This window comes from Stenella coeruleoalba (genome assembly GCF_951394435.1).
Source record: "Stenella coeruleoalba genome assembly, chromosome: 15".
NCBI classification, from domain to species: domain Eukaryota; kingdom Metazoa; phylum Chordata; class Mammalia; order Artiodactyla; family Delphinidae; genus Stenella; species Stenella coeruleoalba.
In genome coordinates this window covers 66,476,651-66,499,476 of record NC_137161.1, presented here as the reverse complement: position 1 = coordinate 66,499,476, position 22,826 = coordinate 66,476,651, and the positions used below count along the sequence as shown (strand labels likewise).

Genomic DNA, 22,826 nt, shown 5'->3' with positions numbered 1-22,826 from the left:
TTTACAACACAGTATTAACCCATTAAGATTAAGCTTTTCCCTAGCCTGGTGCTCTCCTTGCTATCCTGCCCTTCCCCCAACACATACACAAACATGTTTAATACATAACACTCAAGCAATCTAATTCTTTCTTTCCACATTGATACTATTTGGTAGTAAATAATCAGGCCTATTATACTCCAATATGCTACTGGGGGGAGAGGCGGCACCCTGGTAAATTAACCTTAATGGAACAAAACGCTTACCTCCACGGTACTTGGTCTTTGCACCAGATAAACCAAGCCCACCCCTCATGTTGAGAAACTGTTCAGCAACTTGCTTTAGAACAGGATGACTCACACCTATTTCAAAAGAAATAAAAACAAACTAGAACCAGAATTTCTAGAACACAATTGTAAAACGCTATTTTAAAAATACATCATTATACAATTCAAATATTACAGAAATAAACAGTAAAGAAAATAACAGCCTCCCATAATGCCACTCTTCCAGACATATGCATTTACAGCTTTACTATATATTCATCTAGAACTTTTTCTATGCAAATATTATCCTTTTTATTTTTAAAATGGTGTCATTCTATTGATATTGTTTCTAACTTGTCTTTTGTAATTTACATCTAAGTGAATGGACTACACCAAACATTTAATGGTTATAAAGAATTTTATTATACGGATATACCATCATTTATTTAATCAATCTCTTCTTGAGGGACATTAGTATGCTTCTAATAGTTGGCTATTAAAACAATATGGCAATGTGCATCAAAAGACATTTTCAAAAGAGTGAAAAGATAATCCACAAAATGGGAAAAAATCTGGTAAGGATTAGTATCCAGAATATATAATGAACTCTTATAACTCAACAATTAAAAAAAACAAACAACCCAATTAAAAAATGGGCAAGGGACTTGAATAAGCATTTCTCCAAATAAGATATATAGATGGCCAAAAAGCACAAAAAAATATGTTCAATGTTATCAATCACTACGGAAATGCATATCAAAACCACAATGAGACACTACTTCACATCCATTAGGATGGCCATAATCAAAGACAGATAATAAGTGTTGATAAGGATGTGGAGAAATTGGAACCCTTGTGCACTGCTGATGGAATGTAAAATGGTTCAACTGCTTTGGAAAACAGTCTGGCAGTTCTTCAAATGGATAAACGGAGAGATACCCTATCCTGGCAATTCTACTCCTAGGTATACACCCAAAACAATGAAAAAGATGTTTTGTTAAAAAACTTATATATGAATGTTTATATTCATAAAAGCCAAAACATTCAGGAATAACCCAAATGTCCAGCTAATGAATGAATAACAAAATGTGGTAATGAAATGTATTTTTCAGCCAGAAAAGGGAATGGAACATTGGTACATGTTACAATATGGATGGACTTTGAAAACATTATGCTAAGTGACTAAGTGAAAGAAGCCAGTTACAAAGACTATTATTGTATAATTCCCTTTATATGAGATGTCCAGAATAGTCAGCTCTATACAGACAGAAAGGAGATTAGTGGTTGCCAGAGGCAAGGAGGAGGTGGAACGAGGAGTGACTGCTAATGAGTATGGGGTTTCTTGTGGGGATGGTGAAAATGTTCTGGAATTAGATAGTGGCAATAGTTGCACAACTCTGTGAGTATACTAAAAACCACAAACTGTACACTTTAAAAGGGTAAATTTTATGGCATCTGAATTATACCTCAATTAAGCTGTTATTTATAAAACAAATGAATAAAAACCCAAATTGCAAATAATATTCTCACGCGACTATTTTGTAAACTTGACCAAATGTTTTGGCAGGGTAAATTCTTAAAAGTAAATGCTGGGCCTAAGAGTATAAACAATTACAATTTTAATATATTAAAATAGACCTCCAGGGACTTCCCTGGTAGCACAGTGGTTAAGAATCCACCTGCTGGGCTTCCCTGGTGGCGCAGCAGTTGAGAGTCCACCTGCCGATGCAGGGGATGTGGGTTCGTGTCCCGGTCCGGGAAGATCCCACATGCCACGGAGTGGCTGGGACCGTGAGCCATGGCCATTGAGCCTGCGTGTCCGGAGCCTGTGCTCGGCAATGGGAGAGGCCACAACAGTGAGAGGCCCGAGTACCGCAAAAACAAACAAACAAAAAGAATCCACCTGCTGATGCAGGAGACACGGGTTCAATCCCTGGTCCGGGAAGATCCCACATGACGCAGGGCAACAACTACTAAGCCCGTGCGCCACAAAAGAGCCTGTGCTGTAGAGGCCGTGAGCCACAACTACTGAGGCCACGTGCTTCAACTACTGAAGCCCGCACGCCTAGAGCCTGTGCTACGCAATGAGAGAAGCCACCGCAATGAGAAGCCCGCGCACCACAATGAAGAGTAGCTCCCGCTCGCCACAACTAGAGAAAGCCCGTGTGCAGCAACAAAGACCCAATGCAGCCAAAAAAAAAAAAAAAAAAAAAAAAGTCCTCCAAAAATGTACCATTTTGGGGCTTCCCTGGTGGCGCAGTGGTTGCAAGTCCGCCTGCCGATGCAGGGGACACGGGTTCGTGCCCCGGTCTGGGAGGATCCCACATGCCGCGGAGCAGCTGGGCCCGTGAGACATGGCCACTGAGCCTGCGCGTCCGGAGCCTGTGCTCCGCAACGGGAGAGGCCACAACAGTGAGAGGCCCGCATACCGCAAAAAAAAAAGTACCATTTTACACTCCCACCAATAATTTTTGAGAGTGCCTATTTCTCCATACCATGGTTAATACTGGGCAGTGTCAATCTTTTAATTTTTGTCAATTTCACAAATAAAAAAACTTTTAGTTATCTTTTACAATAATTGGCCACACACACACACACACACACACACACACTTTCCCCACGAATTGGTTCATGCCCTTTGTCTATTTTTCTACTAAATTGTACTTAAAACAAAGCAAAACAAAAACAAAAGCTCTTTGTAAAAGCTCTTTGCTTAGAGAAATCTGCCCTTTGTCATAGGTTTTGCAAATACTGTAATGAATTTGAAAGCCAGTGCTTTAAAAAGTTAAATGCTGGATTCTGCTTAAAAATAAAAAAGACTATTTTTGTTTTTTTAGAGTTGTGGAGGATTTATTTATATGCTATAAAACTGTGTTGGGGAAGTTGTATCTTTTTAAATTTTTATTGACATATAATTTATTTACAATGTTGTGTTAATTTCCGCTATAAAGTGACTCAGTTATACATATATATATTCTTTTTCATTATGGTTTATCACAGGATATTGAATATAGTTCTCTGTGCTATACAGTGGGACCTTGTTGTTTATCATTCTACATATAATAGTTTGCACCTACTAATCCCAAACTCCCAATCCTTCCCTCCCCCAGCCCCCTCCCCCTTGGCAACCACAAGTCTGTTCTCTGCGTGAGTCTGTTTCTATTTCATAGATAAGTTCATTTGTGTCATATTTTAGATTCTATGTGTAAGTGATATATGGTATTTGTCTTTCTCTTTCTGACTTACTTCGCTTAGTATGATAATCTCTATGTCCATCCATGTTGCTGCAAATGGCATTATTGCATTCTTTTTAATGGCTGAGTAATATTCTATTGTATATATGTACCACACCTTCTTTATCCATTCATCTGTCAATGGACATTTAGGTTGTTTCCATGAAAGACTAGCTATTAAAATCCTATCACATACTGACTTTCTTTTTTTTTTTTTCTTTTTCTTTTGCGGTACGCAGGCCTCTCACTGTTGTGGCCTCTCCCATTGCGGAGCACAGGCTCTGGACGCGCAGGTTCAGCGGCCATGGCTCACGGGCCCAGCTGCTCCGCGGCATGTGGGATCTTCCCGGACCGGGGCACGAACCTGCATCCCTTGTATCGGCAGGCGGACTCTCAACCACTGCGCCACCAGGGAAGCCCCACATACTGACTTTCTGACATAAACAGAGGATAAGTTCTGAAATTTTGTGTTCACATAATTATAGCTTAAAGAACTACTCTTTTTTTTAATGACTCACATTGAGACAGTGAAAAAATACTTTTATTCAGAACTATAAGTGCAACATTTAACAGTAGCACACCTTAGAGTTTCTCTTTTTTCAATTAACCACTTTCTAGAATGCGACAGAACAACATAATGGAGAATTGTATAATCAGAATTTAAGAAAATACCCAAGTGAGTATATTATAAATTGAGGCTGGTTACCTATATAGTGACAGAATTACAATGTACTGGAAAGGTGTCCCATCCCCTGCCACACCAAATTATAAAGGAAAAGTCAGCAGCCTCAGTGAATTTTCTGACTATCTACCACTTTCTCTGGGAGCCAAGAACCATGGAACTGTAAATTATCTAAATATCGCTCTATATATAACTATAAAAGATGTATATATACATAGTTACGTATGATAGTACCTGATTTTTCAGAGTTTCAAGGATAATTCTACCTCCTCATTGAATAGGTCAGTCACATGTTTCACTATCTGCCAAGTCATACTTCTTTTTTTTAACTGAAGATTTACAATGTTGTGTTAGTTTCTGGTATACAGCAAAGTGATTCAGTTATAAATATTCTTTTCCATTATGGTTTATTACAGGATATTGAATATAGTTTCCTGTACAATAGGATCTTGTTGTTTATCCATTCTATATATAACAGTTTATATCTGCTATTCCCAAACTTCCAATCCAACCCTCCCCTGTCGCCCTCCCCGTTGGCAACCAAAAGTCTGTTTTCTATGTCTGTGACTTAAAAAACTACTCTTAAAAGAAGCAAACTGACATGCAGGCAATTCCCAACTTACCAAGTCCAATCAAAGCCATTCTTGCACTTGTAAAATGATTCTGTACATAGTCATGTAACTGAGGAAGTAAAAACATTTATTAGGTTATATTGGTATAAATATAAAAAGCTATAAAAACGTGAAACCGCAGTTCAGCAGAAGATAAATACTCAGGCTTAAAAGCTGCTATAATGAACTATAAAGGACTACTTAGTACTGAATGAAACTGAGCTTTCAAAAACCATTGCTTAAAAAGAACTAGAACTTAATGTGGTGATGGTTATGTAACTCAGTGAATATAATAAAAACCACTGAATTGTGCATTTTAAATGCGTGAACTGTATGGTATGTGAATTACATCTCAATGAAGCTGTTAATGGAAAAAATCAGAATTAAAAATTAGAGCACACATTGGCTTGAACTTGAAGATATGGGACTAAGTATGATTTTTATTATAATGTGATTTAAGTAGTACATCAGGTTTCTTTTGTCTTTATACAGGTAGTAATAAAGCACTGTTATTAACATTCTATAGTAGGGCTAATAGAGTTATATCACTATACCCCTACTGTGCATCTTTGAAGGTTTTTTTGCTCTGAGGTTACTGTCTATACCAGGGTTTCCAACCTGGATGATTACAGAATTATATGGGGAGCTTAAAAAACAAAAAACAATGTCTCCCCACCCCATCCTATTCCTGTGCCCACTGTATAGACTGATATAGTAGATTCAATGTGAGATCTTGGAATCTTTATTTAAAACAAGCCACCCACCCATCTAATCAACCACCAGGTGATCTGAGGATCAGCGAGATTTGACAATCACTGGTTTATACTATCACTTTAGACCTAATATTCAAAAGCAGGGCTAAAACATGCATTCCAAACAGGCACACTATTGCTCCCACGGGAGTGAAATTTAGGTCTTTGGGGTAAGAAAAAAACCTTATTCCTTTATATATAAACTACAAATATACATACAGTACATAAACAGATATACAGTATATCCATGGCATTAAGTAAGAAGTCAGAAAAAGAAAAACAAATACCGTATGCTAACACATATATACGGAATCTAAGAAAAAAAAAAAAGGTCATGAAGAACCTAGGGGTAGGACGGGAATAAAGACACAGACCTACTAGAGAATGGACTTGAAGATATGGGGAGGGGGAAGGGTAAGCTGGGGTGAAGTGAGAGAGTGGCATGGACATATATACACTACCAAACGTAAAATAGATAGCTAGTGGGAAGCAGCCGTATAGCACAGGGAGATAAGCTCGGTGCTTTGTGACCACCTAGAGGGGTGGGATAGGGAGGGTGGGAGGGAGGGAGACGAAAGAGGGAAGAGATATGGAAACATATGTATATGTATAACTGGTTCACTTTGTTATGAAGCAGAAACTAACACACAATTGTAAAGCAATTATACTCCAATAAAGATGTTAAAAAAAAAATTCATGAGGGGTGGGTATTGGTTGAAAAGGCTCCTTGGCTAATGTTGAGAACTGTGAAGCTAAGGTAATAAAACTAAACTTTTATTCAATTTATCAGAATTTGTGCCCTAAAATGAATGGTGTCTCCATCTATGGAGCCACCTTGGAAAGTCATATTCTTTTTTTTTGATGTTGATGTTTTTCTATTGAATGCTGCCTTTGCTCAAATTATTCTAGCAACCATTTCTTTAGAATTTTCTTTAGCCTAGGGATACATTTAAAAAATGCTAATAACTTTGAGATAACCATGGTTAACATCTTGGTATTTGTCTATGATGCAAACACCTTATTTTTTTAAAAATGGGACCCCTTGGTACATCCTATTCATAAATTACCTTTCCTTTACTTGAAAATAAGCTATGAAAACTTCATTATCAATTAATATTTTTGAATGGTTGAATAGTATTCCATTCTACAGATATTTAATATATTATTTAACTAGTTCTCTAATGTTGGATATTTGATTTGTTTCTTCTAATTTTTCACAATTACAAACAATGCCACAATAGACATCCTTGTAGGTAAATGTTTTGTTATGTGCATCCTTTTAGCTACCTCAATAATATATCTTCAATAATATATCTTCACAAGAGTGCATTTGATTTCTGAAAAACTTCAAAAACTTACTAGAGGCCAGTCTTATGAAAAATGTTGGCTGTTCCAAGTTGGATGATATCAGTTATAATTTTGCTTAACAGTACCATATGAATGGTAGGCATTAAATTGATAACTGGATAGTTTTCTTAACCAGGAGATAAGTCAAAAGAGGAAAGGGATACAAAATTCAGTTTTCTGTAGTGGATAACCAGAAATGAGAATAAAAGCCTAATTTCTGAGTCATATATACTTTGAAAGTGTTGATAATTCCCAGTTTTTCTCTTAATGTCTCTTGGTAAAAAGTTTTTTTGGGGGTGGGTGAGGGGTAGGAGTGGAAATTAAGATTGTATACACATACCTACACTTGCAAATTTAATGTTCAATGTTTCACACTTCAGAAACAAAGTTCTATGATATATACATGGCTGTGACATACGACAAATGTGCACTGCCAGCAAAGTGAGGCAGGTGTGCTGGAGAAGGTAAATGAGCTGGTGAGCAGGCTGATGACAGAATGGGAGGCAAGAAAGTGGGGTTCATTTCTACCTATGTATTCAGAGTGGTTAAAGGAAGACTTTTAGTCACAAGATTATGGTATTTAAACACTTACATACTGTTTAAAAGATAGATATACATAGACAAGGGTCTAGAAGAAAAATACACCTAGGTGCTAACAATGAGTGACTTTAGGTGTGTGAGATATCTTTTGTCCCCCTTTATTTTCTGAAATTTCTGTAAGGAACATGTCCATTTTGTAATAAAAACTTTTTTAGTTGAAAGATACACAAAAATTGTTCAGATGGAATTTTAGTTAAAAAGCAAGCTGCTGGATAGGAAATTCCCTGGCTGTCCAATGGTTAGAACTCTGCTCTTCCACTGCAGGGGGCACCAGTTCAGTCACTGGTAGGGGAACTAGGACCCCACAAGCTGCATGGCGTGGACAAAAAAAAAAAAAAAAAAAAAAAAGCAAGCTGATGGAAAAAAAGCAAGCTAGAAAATTTCTTAAATTAGAAGATACGGGCTTCCCTGGTGGTGCAGTGGTTGAGAGTCCGCCTGCCAATGCAGGGGACATGGGTTCGTGCCCCGGTCCCACATGCTGCGGAGCAGCTGGGCCCGTGAGCCATGGCTGCTGGGCCTGCGCTCCGCAACGGGAGGGGCCACAGCAGTGAGAGGCCCGCGTACCGGGAAAAAAAAAAAAAAAATTAGATGATACAAAAAACTAGCAAACGAAACTGAAGTGGTAGATGAACATTCAATTTAATGTGAAAATAAGCACATTTTAAAATGTAATGTGTTGGAGCCTGAACCAAGATGGCAGAGTAGAAGGACGTGCTCTCACTCCCTCTTGTGAGAACACCAGAATCACAACTAGCTGCTGGACAAGCATCGACAGGAAGACACTGGAACTCACCAAAAAATATACCCCACATCCAAAGACAAAGGAGAAGCCACAATGAGATGGTAGGAGGGGTGCAATCACAGCAAAATCTAATCCCACAACTGCTGGGTGGGTTACTCACAGACTGGAGAACACTTATATCACAGAAGTCCACCCACTGGAGTAAAGGTTCTGAGCCCCACGTCAGGCTTCCCAAACTAGAGGTCTGGCAACGGGAGGAGGAATTCCTAGAGAATCAGACTTTGAAACCTAGTGGGATTTGATTGCAGGACTTCAACAAGACTGGGGGAAACAGAGACTCCACTATTGGAGAGCATACACAAAGTAGTGTGTGCATTGGGACCCAGGGGAAGGAGCAGTGACACCAGGGGAGACTGAACCAGACCTGCATGCTAGTGTTGGAGGGTCTCCTGCAGAGGTGGGGTGTAGCTGTGGCTCACAGTGAGGACAAGGACACTGGCAGCAGAAGTTCTGGGAAGTACACCTTGGCGTGAGCCCTCTCAGAGTCCGCCACTAGCCCCACCAAAGAGCCCAGGTAGGCTCCAGTGTTGGGTTCCCTCAGGCCAAGCAACCAACAGGGAGGGAACCCAGCCCCACGCATCAGCAGTCAAGTGGATTAAAGTTTTACTGAGCTCTGCCCACCAGAGCAACAGTCAGCTCTACCCACCACCAGTTCCTCCCATCAGGAAACCTGCACAAGCCTCTTAGATAGCCTCATCCACCAGAGGGCAGACAGCAGAAGCAAGAAGAACTACAATCCTGCAACCTGTGGAACAAAAACCACATTCACAGAAAGACAAAATGAAAAGGCAGAGGGCTATGTACCAGATGAAGGAACAAGATAAAACCCCAGAAAAACAACTAAATGAAGTGCAGATAGGCAATCTTCCAGAAAAAGAATTCAGAATATGATAGTGAAGATGATCCAGGACCTCGGAAAAAGAATGGAGGCAAAGATCGAGAAGATACGAGAAATGTTTAACAAAGACCTAGAAGACTTAAAGAACAAACAGAGATGAACAATACAATAACTGAAAAGAAAAATACACTAGAAGGAAACAATAGCAGAATAACTGAGGCAGAAGAACGGATAAGTGGCCTGGAAGACAGAATGGTGGAATTCACTGCTGCGGAACAGAATAAAGAAAAAAGAATGAAAAGAAATGAAGACAGCCTAAGAGACCTCTGGGACAACATTAAACGCAACAACATTCGCATTATAGGGGTCCCAGAAGGAGAAGAGAGAGAGAAAGGACCAGAGAAAATATTTGCAGAGATTATAGTCAAAAACTTCCCTAACATGGGATAGGAAATAGCCACCCAAGTCCAGGAAGTGCAGAGAGTACCATACAGGATAAACCCAAGCAGAAACACGCCGAGACACATAGTAATCAAGTTGGCAAAAATTAAAGACAAATTATTGAAAGCAGCAAGGGAAAAATGACAAATAACACACAAGGGAACTCCCATAAGGTTAACAGCTGATTTCTCAGCAGAAACTCTACAAGCCAGAAGGGAGTGCCATGATATACTTAAAGTGATGAAAGGGAAGAACCTACAACCAAGATTACTATACCCGGCAAGGATCTCATTCAGATTTGATGAAGGAATCAAAAGCTTTACAGACAAGCAAAAGCTAAGAGAATTCAGCACCACCAAACCAGCTCTACAACAAATGCTAAAGGAACTTCTCTAACTGGGAAACACAAGAGAAGAAAAGGACCTACAAAAACAAACCCAAAACATTTAAGAAAATGGTCATAGGAACATACATATTGATAATTACTTTAAATGTGAATGGATTAAATGCTCCAAGCAAAAGACACAGGCTTGCAGAATGGATACAAAAACAAGACCCATATATATGCTGTCTACAAGAGACCCACTTCAGACCTAGGGACACACACAGACTGAAAGTGAGGGGATAGAAAAAGATATTTCATGCAAATGGAAATCAAAAGAAAGCTGGAGTAGCAATACTCGTATCAGATAAAATAGACTTTAAAATAAAGAATGTTACAACACACAAGGAAGGACACTACATAATGATAAAGGGATCAATCCAAGAAGAAGATAAAACAATTATAAATATATATGCACCCAACATAGGAGCACCTCAATACATAAGGCAACTGCTAACAGCTGTAAAAGGAAATCGACAGTGACACAATAATAGTGTAGGACTTTAACAACTCACTTAAACCAATGGACAGATCATCCAAAATGAAAATAAATAAGGAAACAGAAGCTTTAAATGACACAGTAGACCAGATAGATTTAATTGATATTTATAGAACATTCCAACAAAAAACAGCAGATTACACTTTCTTCTCAAGTGCACCCGGAACACTCTCCAGGATAGATCACATCTTGGGTCACAAATCAAGCTTCAGTAAATTTAAGAAAATTGAAATCATATCAAGCATCTTTTCTGACCACAATGCTATGATTTTAGAAATGAATTACAGGGGAAAAAAATGTAAAAAACAGAAACACACGGAGGTTAAACACTACGTTACTAAATAACCAAGAGATCAATGAAGAAATCAAAGAGGAAATCAAAAAATACCTAGAGACAAATGACAATGAAAACATGACAATCCAAAACCTATGGGATGCAGCAAAAGCAGTTCTAAGAGGGAAGTTTATAGCTATACAAGCCTATCTCAAGAAACAAGAAAAATCTCAAATAAACAATCTAACCGTACACCTAAAAGAACTAGAGAAAGAAGAACAAACAAAATCCAAAGTTAGCAGAAGGAAAGAAATCATAAAGACCAGAGCAGAAATAAATGAAATAGAAACAAAGAAAACAATAGCAAAGATCAATAAGATTAAAAGCTGGTTCTTTGAGAAGATAAACAAAATTGATAAACCTTTAGCCACACTCATCGAGAAAAAGAGAGCGAGGACTCAATCAATAAAATTAGAAATGAAAAAGGAGAAGTTACAACAGACACCACAGAAACACAAAGCATCCTAACAGACTACTACAACCAACTCTATGCCATTAAAATGGAAAACCTGGAAGAAATGGGCAAATTCTTAGAAAGGTATAACCTTCCAACACTGAACTAGGAAGAAACAGAAAATATGAACAAACCAATCACAAGTAATGAAATTGAAACTGTGATTAAAAATCTTCCAACAAACAGAAGTCCAAGACCAGATGGCTTCACAGGTGAATTCTATCAAACATTTAGAGAAGAGCTAACACCCATCCTTCTCAAACTCTTCCAAAAAATTGCAGAGGAAGGAACACTCCCAAACTCATTCTATGAGGCCACCATCACCCTGATACCAAAACCAGGCAAAGACACTACAAAAAAAGAAAATTACAGACCAATATCACTGATGAATATAGATGCAAAAATCCTCAACAAAATACTAGCAAACAGAATCCAACAACACATTAAAAGGATCATACATCATGATCAAGTGGGATTTGTCCCAGGGATGCAAGGATTCTTCAATATACGCAAATCAATCAATGTGATACACCATGTTAACAAACTGAATAATAAAAACCACGTATCATCTCAATAGACGCAGTAAAAGCTTTTGACTAAATTCAACACCCAGTTATGATAAAAACTCTCCAGAAAGTGGGCATAGAGGGAACCTAACTCAACATAATAAAGGCCATATACGACAAACCCACAGCAAACATCATTCTCAATGGTGAGAAACTGAAAGCATTTCCTCTAAGATCGGGAACAAGGCAAGGATGTCCACTCTCGCCACTATTATTCAACAGTTTTGGAAGTCCTAGCCATGGCAATCAGAGAAGAAAAAGAAATAAAAGGAATACAAATTGGTAAAGAAGAAGTACAACTGTCACTTTTTGTAGATGATATGATACTATACATAGAGAATCCTGAAGATGTCACCAAAAAACTGCAAGAGCTAATGAATGAATTTAGTAAAGTCGCAGGATACAAAATTAATGCACAGAAATCTCTTGCAGTCCTATACACTGATGATGAAAAATCTGAAAGAGAAATTAAGGAAACACTCCCATTCACCATTGCAACAAAAAGAATAAAATACCTAGGAATAAACCTACCTAAGGAGGTGAAAGACCTATACTCAGAAAACTATAAAACACTGATGAAAGAAATCAAAGATAACACAAACAGATGGAGAGATATACTATGTTTTCGGATTGGAAGAATCAACACTGTGAAAATGACAATACTACCCAAAGCAATCTACAGATTCAATGCAATCCCTATCAAATTACCAATGGCATTTTTTTTTTTTTTTTTTTTTTTTGCGGTACGCGGGTCTCTCACTGCTGTGGCCTCTCCTGTTGCAGAGCACAGGCTCCGGACACACAGGCTCAGTGGCCATGGCTCACGGGCCCAGCCGCTCCGCGGTTGTGGGATCTTCCTGAACCAGGGCACGAACCCGTGTCCCCTGCATCGGCAGGCGGACTCTCAACCACTGCACCACCAGGGAAGCCCACCAATGGCATTTTTTACAGCACTAGAACAAAAAATCTTAAATTTGAATGGAGACACAAAAGACCCTGAATAGCAAAGGCAATCTTGAGGGAAAAAAACGGAGCTGGAGGAATCAGACTCCCTGACTTCAGACTATACTACAAAGCTACAGCAATCAAGACAATGTGGTCCTGACAAAAAACAGAAATATAGATCAATGGAACAGGATAGAAAGCCCAGAGATAAACCCACACACCTATGGTCAACTAATCTATGACAAAGGAGGCAAGGATATATAATGGAGAAAAGACAGTCTCTTCAATAAGTGGTCCTGGGAAAACTGGACAGCTACATGTAAAAGAATGAAATTAGAACACTCCCTAACACCATACACAAAAAGAAACTCAAAATGTATTAGAGACCTAATGTAAGACCGGACACTAAAAAACTCTTAGGGGAAAACATACGCAGAACACTCTTTGACATAAATCACAGCAAGATTTTTTTTGATCCACCTCCTAGAGTAATGGAAATAAAAACAAAAATAAACAAATGGGACCGAATGAAACTTAAAAGCTCTTGCACAGCAAAGGAAACCATAAACAAGACGATAAGACAACCGTCAGAATGGGAGAAAATATTTGCAAACGAATCAGTGGACAAAGGATTAATCTCCAAAATATACAAACAGCTCATGCAGCTCAATATTAAAAAAACAAACAACAACCCAATCCAAAAATGGGCAGAAGACCTAAATAGACATTTCTCCAAAGACATGTAGATGGCCAAGAAGCACATGAAAAGATGATCAACATCACTAATTATTAGAGAAATGCAAATCAAAACTACAATGAGGTTATCACCTCACACCAGTTAGAATGGTCATCATCAGAAAATCTACAAACAACAAATGCTGGAGAGGGTGTGGAGAAAACGGAACCCTCTTGCACTGTTGGTGGCAATGTAAACTGATACAGCCACTATGGAGAACAGTATGAAGGTTCCTTAAAAAACTAAAAACAGAATTACCATATGATCCAGCAATCCCACTACTGGGCATATACCCAGATAAAACCACAATTCTAAAAGAAACATGCACCCCAATGTTCACTGCAGCACTATTTACAATAGCCAGGTCATGGAAGCAACCTAAATGCCCATCGACAGAAGAATGGACAAAGAAGTTGTGGTACATATATACAATGGAATATTACTCAGCCATAAAAAGGAATGAAATTGGGTCATTTGTTGAGATGCGGATGGATCTAGAGACCGTCATACAGAGTGCAGTAAGTCAGAAAGAGAAAAACAAATATCACATATTAATGCATATATGTGTAACCTAGAAAAATGGTACAGATGAACCGGTTTGCAGGGCAGAAATTGAGACACAGATGTAGAGAACAAACGTATGGACACCAAGGGGGGAAGCCACGGTGGGGGTGGTGGTGGTGGTGAGCTGAATTGGGCGATTGTGATTGACATGTATACACTGATGTGTATAAAACTGATGACTAATAAGAACCTGCTGTATAAAAAAATAAATAAAATTAAATTTAAAAAAAAATGTAATGTGTTTTATCAGTACCTCATCTGGTGTCACTTTTCCAATCCTATAATCAGGACAATATAAGGAATTAGCCAAGGCATTTCGGTAAGCTGCAGCATGCAAATTTTCAATGACGTCTGTAAAATAAGTAAAGAAGCAGTTACAGAAGCGTGATTTAAATAAAGACAACACGACGTTTAGAGCCTAGAAAGCAACTAAACTACACAACTTTGGTCATCAAATTCAAGTATTAAGAGGACTGAAAATATAATTTCATTTAACCTCTAACAACTGTTAAAATTCTGCCACTCGAATGTGCTGAGAAAAATAAGAGTTTCTATGATAGCAGCTTCTAAATGTCAGAGTCCACCTAAACTCTTCTCTAACTTTAATCGACCTGGTATCATCTGGAAACCATATATGGATTTTAGATTCAGAAGTCTGAATCTAATTACAGTTCTGCCACTGATTTGCCATGTGACCTTGATTAAGTCATCTAATCTGAATTTTGCTTACTTCTAGGTTCCCTCTCGAGGTAACAAGGGAGTCGTCAGGGTAAGAGGAGATATGAAAGTATCAGTGTTAGGTCATATTACTAGCTTACAGGGGTCAAATGCTACTGACAAATTGTACACCTCCCTGGCACTGTTCCTACTTTCCTGGTTCAGTGCCTTTGCTTGAGGTATGTCTCTTTTATTTGCTTATTATTTGGGTGTTCCTCCACGCCAGGCACTGTGCTGGAAACACAGAGAGCAGTAAGACACATGTGTGCCCTCAAAATGTTGAGGGGGAAAAACTGTAAAATAAAGTATTACGGGTGTGATGTTAGTAGTATATCAAAAGTGCAGCGGGGGCACTAGGGAAGGGCAGTGGGAATTGGAAAGGAGTAATGAAAGTAAAATCTGGGATGAGTCTTACAGAATGAGTAGGTGTTTCCCAGGTGAATGATCTGGGAACAGCATTTGAGGCAGAGGACACAGACAAAAGCATAAAGTATGACAACAGTCTGATTCAAAGGGGAATTGCAGCTAGGAGAGCAAGAAACAAGGGAGGGAGGCAGGGGACAGATCATTAGAGTTACCATATATGCTAAGTTAAAGAGCTTGCCTTTAAAGGATTTTCACTGGATTTTCATGTCAGAAGGATCACTGTAATGGCGATGTAAAATGTACATTGCCATTGGTGGAAGATGTACACCTGGGGGCAGAGACACAAGCCAGGAGACTACAATAACTGTCCAGGCAGAAAGGATAAGGGCTGGAGCCTCACTGCTACCAGTGGGGAAGAAAGCTACTCTGGACACTGAAATCATCTTTTGTACAATTTTACCATTCTATCTATTTCTTTGGTAGAGGTGTGGAGTAACAAAGTTATCTCCGTGAAATAATATGAGCTAACAGGAACCAAGCACTCATTATATTCCAGACACTTGACAGGAGACCCTCTCTTGACAGGCCTGCATCTGAGAAGTCCATCCCATTCTAAGCCCCTGCAGCTGGTCACCTGCTTACACCTCAGTGGTCTACCTGCACACTTCCGCTCCTACCAGAAGCGCTATGACTTCTGAGAATCAGTGGTGCTTTTTTTTAAAGATTTGTTTTGCCAGATGTGCTTGTCAAGATTAGATAACTAAACGTTATATAAACACAAATATGAATATAAAAAAGTTTTTTTTTTTTAAAAATTAAGTTGATTACTTTGGAAAGACACAATAAAAGTGAGTTGGCTAAACAATAATAGCAGCAGCAACAATAAACTGCTGCCAGATTTAGTGTAAGCAAAACAACCACTGAAAAAACACCAGGGGTGGGGTGGGGTGGGCAGTAGGGTGGATGGGTGGGGAGATGGGGGGAGGGGGGCGACACAGGCAAAAGGCTAGGATTCTATAGTCAATTTACTTGCTATCAAAGATGAAAAATAACAATACAAATGTTTAGAAATGAACAATATGTTTTAAAAAGTGGACAAATTTTTGAAGAGGGTATTTTCAAACCCAAGGAGAAAAAGAATTTCGATAGCAATTTTATTCTTCTACAAATTGATCTTCTCAAAAACCCAGTATCTTAGAAACAACGGAATATAATCTAAAAGTGTACTTACGAGCCTGTGGATTCTGAAAAGCCACAGCTTTGTCAATCCTTAGCTGAGACTGAAGGGCAGCTACCTCCCAGCGATGAAATTCTGGTGCTGTGGTGACATTGAGCAGGAACTCCATTAGAATATCACTACAGAAGACATGAAGATAAGGGTTACCAGTCAAAAATTTAAAACCAACATCCATTCTACATAACTGTATTGCTCTCATTATTAAACTATAGGCAGTTTGTGAATAATAATCTGAAACCAACATCAGAGGTCATAATGCCACATTAAAAAAAAGACAACTGAGCAACTTAGTATTTCTTTAAAAGCAGATGTTCTAAACACACAAAGGTACTTACACATCATCCCGCAGGCATTCCACAGTATAAGCCATGTTTTCCCTTGTTGAAATCACACTGAGTCAAAAATAAATTACAGTGAATTATCTAAATCAGAAGAACAAGCTTTCCCTTATATCTTTGTTAAGTCAACCAATTCTTTTGGAAAAAATTATTTTGAAGTACATAAAGTATAAATAATAGTATAACAAAAATACACTCAACTAAATTTAAAAAATATTTTTAAAAATCTTAAGAAAACTGCAAATATTTCAACCTTAAAAAAAAAGAAGAAAATCCTGACATGTTACACATGGATAAACCTTGAAGACATTTTGCTAAGTGAAGTCAGTCAGTCATGAAAGGACAACAAACACTGTATGATTCCACTGATACGAGGTACCTAGAGTAGTCAAAATCATATAAAGAGAACACAGAATGGTGGTTGCCTGGGGCCAGGGGAAGAGGGGGATGGGGAGTTAGTGTTTAATAGCTACAGAGTTTCAGTTGGGGAAGATGAAAACATTCTGGACATGGGTGGTGGTGATGGTTGCTTAATGACACTTATTGCCATAGAACTTATACAACAGAAGATGGTAAATTTTACGTTAAGTATATTTTACCACTACTTAAAAAAAAAGGGCAACTTTAAAGTTGAAGGTCTCTTTGTACCATTCCCAGGCTAACCCTCACACTTTCTCCCACTCTAGAGACAAACATAATCATAGGCATTACATATTATTTTGTTAAAAACCTCATACCTTAAAAAAATCTTGAAACTTGTTTTTCCACAAAACATTTTGTTTTAAAGCCTGCTATGTTGAAACAGATTGAGTTCATTCTTAACTGCTGCATAGTAGTCCCAGCATATTACTATATCATACTTCACTTATGCATGTCTTTAAAGATAGGCATTTAGATTGTTTCCAGTCTCAATAACGATAAAGAATCCCTTTGTGCATGTGGATTAAAAACTGTTAGGTTGTAGAATATGCTCATTTTCAACATTAATAGATAGTCCTTGATTCTTTCCTATGTAGATGTATCAATTTATTCTCCCACCAGCAGTATAAAATGGTATCACACTGTTGATTATAAGTAAATATCATTGTTTCTGGCTTCCTCTTCTGGGAACAGCCTGTTCCTCTCCTATGTCTGTCCATTTACTCTTTGGTTGTTTTTTCCTAATTTGTAGTTCTTTATTTTTCCAAATAATCCTCTCCATGTTACATATGTTGCAAATATCTATTCCTAGTTACTTAAATTTTTACTTTAAGGCATAAAGATATTTTACATTTTATGCAGTCAAATTCATCAGTCTTTTTCTTCTTGTGCCTTAAGAAATTGTTAACCACCTTGATAACAGAGAAAAGTTCCTTTACAATTGATTACCTTCTGGTGTTTTCACTATTTCCGATTACTTATTTTTAACAAACCTTAATTCTCCACCAACTGCTTCAATTCCACGGGTTATCTTGAAAGATGAAGCTCCTTTTGTAGTCTTAGAAATGAAAAAACAATTGTTTTTAGTAGTTTTTTAATGCTAAGCTTGCCAAACATCACTTTATGTCAAAATCTAAAGTCTAATTGTCATTAAATTCAAAAGGAACGCTAACCAAATAGTGAATCCTTTTTAGTTTAAGAACTATAAAACAAAGTTGACCAAAAAGCACAAGTATAGATTTTTATACAAAGTACATTTAGGCAAAAATTCCATTATCAAATAAAGCTTACTGGATTCATCCATTTATTCTGAAAGAGATTTGCGTATGAGAAAGAGTAATTTTCTTTCCGTTTCTGGCACTTCTTTTTTAAAATTAAAAATTTTGTTTTTTACTGATTTCTTATGCTCTAGCACTAACATTAGGATGGACACTAATTTAATGCTTCTCTATGGTAAATATCCTGTGGTTTTTCATGATGTATTAGGGGACTGTACTGGGTTGGAAGTGTCCCCCAAATTCATGTCCACCCAGAACCCGCAAATGTGACCTTATTTGGAAATAGCCTTTGCAGATATAAATATTTAAAATGAGGTCATGCTGGATTAGAGTGGGCCCTAAATCTAATATGACTGGAAAAATTCAATAAGAGGGATATTTGGACACAGAGACACAGAGGGGGCCATGTGAGAACAGGGGCAGATATTGGAGTGATGCAGCTGCAAGTCAAGGAATGCCAAGGATTGCAAGCAACCACCAGAAGCTAGAAGAGACAAGGCAAGATTCTTCCTAGAGCCTTTAGAGGGAGCACGGCTCTACTGACACCTTGACTTTGACTTCTAGCCTCTAGAACTGTGAGAGGATAAATTCTTGTTGTTTAAGCCACCCTGTTTGCAGTCATTTGTTACGGCAGCTCCAGGAAACTAATATACGGATGTTGCTTTTAGTTTTTCTTTTCTGTAGGACCAAGGTGCCACAGATTTCTAAACACATTGAGGTAGTAAAGATGCTTACCAAACTGGATGCAAGACGAAGCAAATGAGAGGTTCCTAAATTGTTGGAGTCCTCATATCTGCTGCCTGCTTTAATGAACAAACCAATTCTTGATGCAGGAGCATAGTTTTCGAGAGAAGCAATCACTAAACCATTTGGTAATTTGGTAAACTGTATTTAAAATAAAATAGGGATGTGATTAATGTCTTTATATTACCAAGGACAGTAAGGCACGTATGTGTCCAGTGAGCAACTCAGTGGGACTAACCTCAAGGTCCTGAGGATGTGGAGGCACTCCTGCAGGGGCAGTTGTGGCTTTAGCTTTGGGAGCAACTTTGAGGGAATAAAATCTCTAAACACAAAAAAGACAGGTTACCACATTTCTCAAAAGAATAGTGCATTGTATCCAAGTGGGCCCAAGCAATAGAGGGTGTTCAGTGGTAAAAGAACTCCATGGGGGGATTTAGCTGATTAACTTTACTATGAAATTACTACCCACCAGTTTACCCATGCCACTCTTAAATCTCTAGTTATTTGTGACTTGTAGAGCCTGAAGGAATACTGAGTTGAACATGTTCATTTTGTACTATGTAAAGAATTACTGTATTTTCTTTTACCTTTTAACTACCTTATTAAAACTTCAAGTGGTCCTTTCTAGCTCTAATGCTTTGGAATTTTTTGAAAAAGTGTGGAATAGCCACATTCATACCCTTTTATAGATTTCAGCATTATTGTTTCCCTTATCTGCCCAAAGAGTCTCATCTTTTTAGTCTATTTTCCAATATGACTTCATTTCCTTAATCAGTTTAGTAATCTTTAAAAAAGACAAAGTATATCAAAGAAAACTTCCTCCAGCCCCCGATATTTCCCATAGTATCTTCACTCTCTTCTGTGCTACATTAAGACTACACAACCAAAGGTTTTATCTTCTTTGACTAATATACCCTGAGATTAACAATAGCTTCATCCATAGTAGATTCTCAGTATATATAATACGCAGCCACTGGAAAGGTAAAGGGGTCCTCTTAAATGTCAGATAATGGATCCAAAATGCATAACTTTATTCAGTTTTTTTTGGCAAATGATATATAATGCCACATAATTCATTCTGATTATGTCTAAGGATCTTAAGGTTACTAGTGGAGATGTTGAGAGTTAATCCTTGGTACTCCCAGGATCAAATGAACATGCTGCTAGAGTTTCCCAAGGACCCCCCTCAGAGGCTGCAATGGCTCTACTCCGTGTTGTCCAGGACGGTTTTTTGTTGTGCATTCAGCATCAGTGCTATACTATCGATAAGCTGGTTCCTAGTTTTCATTTGCTGTTAGTGCTTTCAAATTATAAATTCCAATTAGCTTTGCTTTATCATCATCAATTTCATTTCCTGGGTGTAGTATAGTTAACCCTACTATTGATTCTAGCTTTTGATTTTCCAGAAAGTAAAAAAACTGCTGTGGGCACAGCAGTTCAAATAATCCATAGTTCTATTGCTAAGGTACATTTAGGTGCTCTCCTCTCAAATGTGCCTGAACAGTGATACTTTGTTGGTTAGGTACTTCCTATAATTTGTCCCATTCAAATCTGTTGCAAAATATTATCCTAGTAATTGTCCATACAACTACTATTTTGTTTCAATAACAAAAGATGTATAAATTTATTCTTATGTAAAATAAGTGTTACAAGTAGAAACAATTGCTTTCAAGCTTATTCCAATTTGTTTACATTGGTCCTCTTCAACTCTGTTATCTTTGAGCTCTTTTTTCTACTGGAAGGTGGGGATGGATGCAATGGAGGAAGAGCTTTTGGGGCCTTTTGCCAGTCTAACCGGGCTTCTCTCTAAGGGTTATTAATCACTGGTTAGTCTAGGTGTGCTAAGAAGGGTAAGAGAATTACAGTCTAAATTACAGCTATTTGTAAATTCATATTTTATCTATTTAAACATTAAGCATAGGGAAACTCCATTCCCTGGTCTTCTGCACCTCCTTCTAGAAGGTTACTCAGTAACCCAGGTACTCTTGACACTTTGGGCTGGAAAATTCTTTATTGTGGGTGGCTTTGTGCACCGTAGGATGTTCAGCAGTAGCACTTCCCCCCAGGCTGTTACAACCAAAAATGTCTCTAGATACATTGCCAACTGTCCCCTGGGGGGCAAAATTGGCCTCGCTGAACTTTTTTTTTTTTTTTTTTTTTTTTTTTTTTGCGGTACGCGGGCCTCTCACTGTTGTGGCCTCTCCCGCTGCGGAGCACAGGCTCCGGACGCGCAGGGTCAGCGGCCATGGCTCAAGGGCCCAGCCTCTCCGCGGCATGTGGGATCCTCCCAGACCGGGGCACGAACCCGCGTTCCCTGCATCGGCAAGCGGACTCCCAACCACTGCGCCACCAGGTAAGCCCTTCGCTGAACTTTAAATCTCAGAGACTGAGACTGTCCCCCCTTGACAACCACCGGTTCACACTGATATAACACTGACCCTAGAGGAGTTTTCCCCAAGCGATAGCTGTGTTTCACTCGGGCTTGAAGGAGTCTTAAGAAGCTCTAGAGGGCACGCCAAGAAACCCTCCTGGATAAACTCTAACAAGAGATCAAGAAAAGCACACTTTATACAGCCAGGACACCACAGTAGCAATCAAGTTCCAGGCACAGTGAAAAAAGCTATAAAGGAATTAACTCATTTCTTCTTTATGATTTTACTCATAAGCCCACTTAACCGTTGGGGAAGCTGATGCTCCGTGATACGCCAAGAAGAGGCTGCAGTTGATAGGTTAGGGATGGGGGACTAGGTCTACGCCGGCCTCCTGCGGCCCAGATCTCGCGGTCTCCTTCTGCACACCAAGTGCAGCAGTGACCTTCAAAGGTGTCTCCACCCGAGTCGCTTCACCTCCGCTCTTAAGCCCTCCCCCTCTCTTCAGGTTTTCCAGCATTAAGTCTTCTCTGCTCAAAGCACGAGCTGGCCTTCCAACGCCCAATCCACCCAGCCTGCAGACCACTTGGCCGGCAGGATTCACCTGAAGGGCAGAACAAAACCCAAGGCCCCGGGAGCCCAAACCAGGCACCTGCAGTCCGTATGACCTTGCTGACAATCTGCTCCCCCACCCTGCCCCAAGCCCGCCAGCTGTACTCACCGAGAGGGACCCAGCTCTGGCTATTAGCCTCATGGCTCAAGATTGCTCTGAGCCGCGGTCACAGCCGCCTTAGAGTAAAGCAAGATGGCGGCGGACGGCGGGAGCGGCCCAGACTGCCCCGCGGCACTCTTTCCCACGCCTCCTACGTGAGGGGACTCTCTATACGACCGACCGCACTCTACTGCTCCTTGGAGGATGTTGGAACAGTCCAACTCCTCCAAGACGCAGGATAGGGAGACGCATAACTTCGTAACGCAGTTTTCAGAAGATAATTTAGATGATTTAAGTTACCGCTTTTTGAGTTCTCTTCCTGGCCAGGATATCCGCTTTTTAATCCTCTTCTGACTACGTCTGCGACAGCCCATCGCAACCCCCCCCCTCCACTTTGGATTCTTCCGATCCGGGCTGTCCAATGAAAGAGCCCCGGTTCGCCGGATCCCACCCGCGGCCTCTGGGCTCCAGTCTTCTGAACTTCAGGACTTCCTGCACTGTGGAAGCCGGCGGCTGTAGGAGACTATTCCATATCTGACCTTCTACAGAGACATAGGCCTTGAAGCCGGGTATGATCGCCTCTTGCTTGGTGAGGTCCTCACTAGCTCATTAGCT

The 22,826-nt window shown here is 39.2% G+C and overlaps 1 protein-coding gene across 1 annotated transcript in view; it reads right to left on the bottom strand.

Annotated features, from left to right (window-relative positions):
* Nucleotides 1–22,329, bottom strand: part of UQCRC2 (ubiquinol-cytochrome c reductase core protein 2) — a 31,500-nt gene extending 9,171 nt beyond the window's left edge. Inside the window, exons 1-9 of the mRNA XM_079943849.1 lie at nucleotides 22,221–22,329; nucleotides 19,369–19,452; nucleotides 19,122–19,271; nucleotides 18,102–18,166; nucleotides 16,687–16,743; nucleotides 16,346–16,470; nucleotides 14,285–14,382; nucleotides 4,784–4,841; nucleotides 246–341 (exon numbers count right to left, since the gene is read on the bottom strand). Of these exons, the coding sequence (XP_079799975.1) occupies nucleotides 246–341; nucleotides 4,784–4,841; nucleotides 14,285–14,382; nucleotides 16,346–16,470; nucleotides 16,687–16,743; nucleotides 18,102–18,166; nucleotides 19,122–19,271; nucleotides 19,369–19,452; nucleotides 22,221–22,253 (766 nt within the window). The 5' untranslated portion in view covers nucleotides 22,254–22,329. The remainder of the gene's footprint in view (nucleotides 1–245; nucleotides 342–4,783; nucleotides 4,842–14,284; nucleotides 14,383–16,345; nucleotides 16,471–16,686; nucleotides 16,744–18,101; nucleotides 18,167–19,121; nucleotides 19,272–19,368; nucleotides 19,453–22,220) is intronic.
* Between the last annotated feature and the right edge of the window lie 497 nt (nucleotides 22,330–22,826).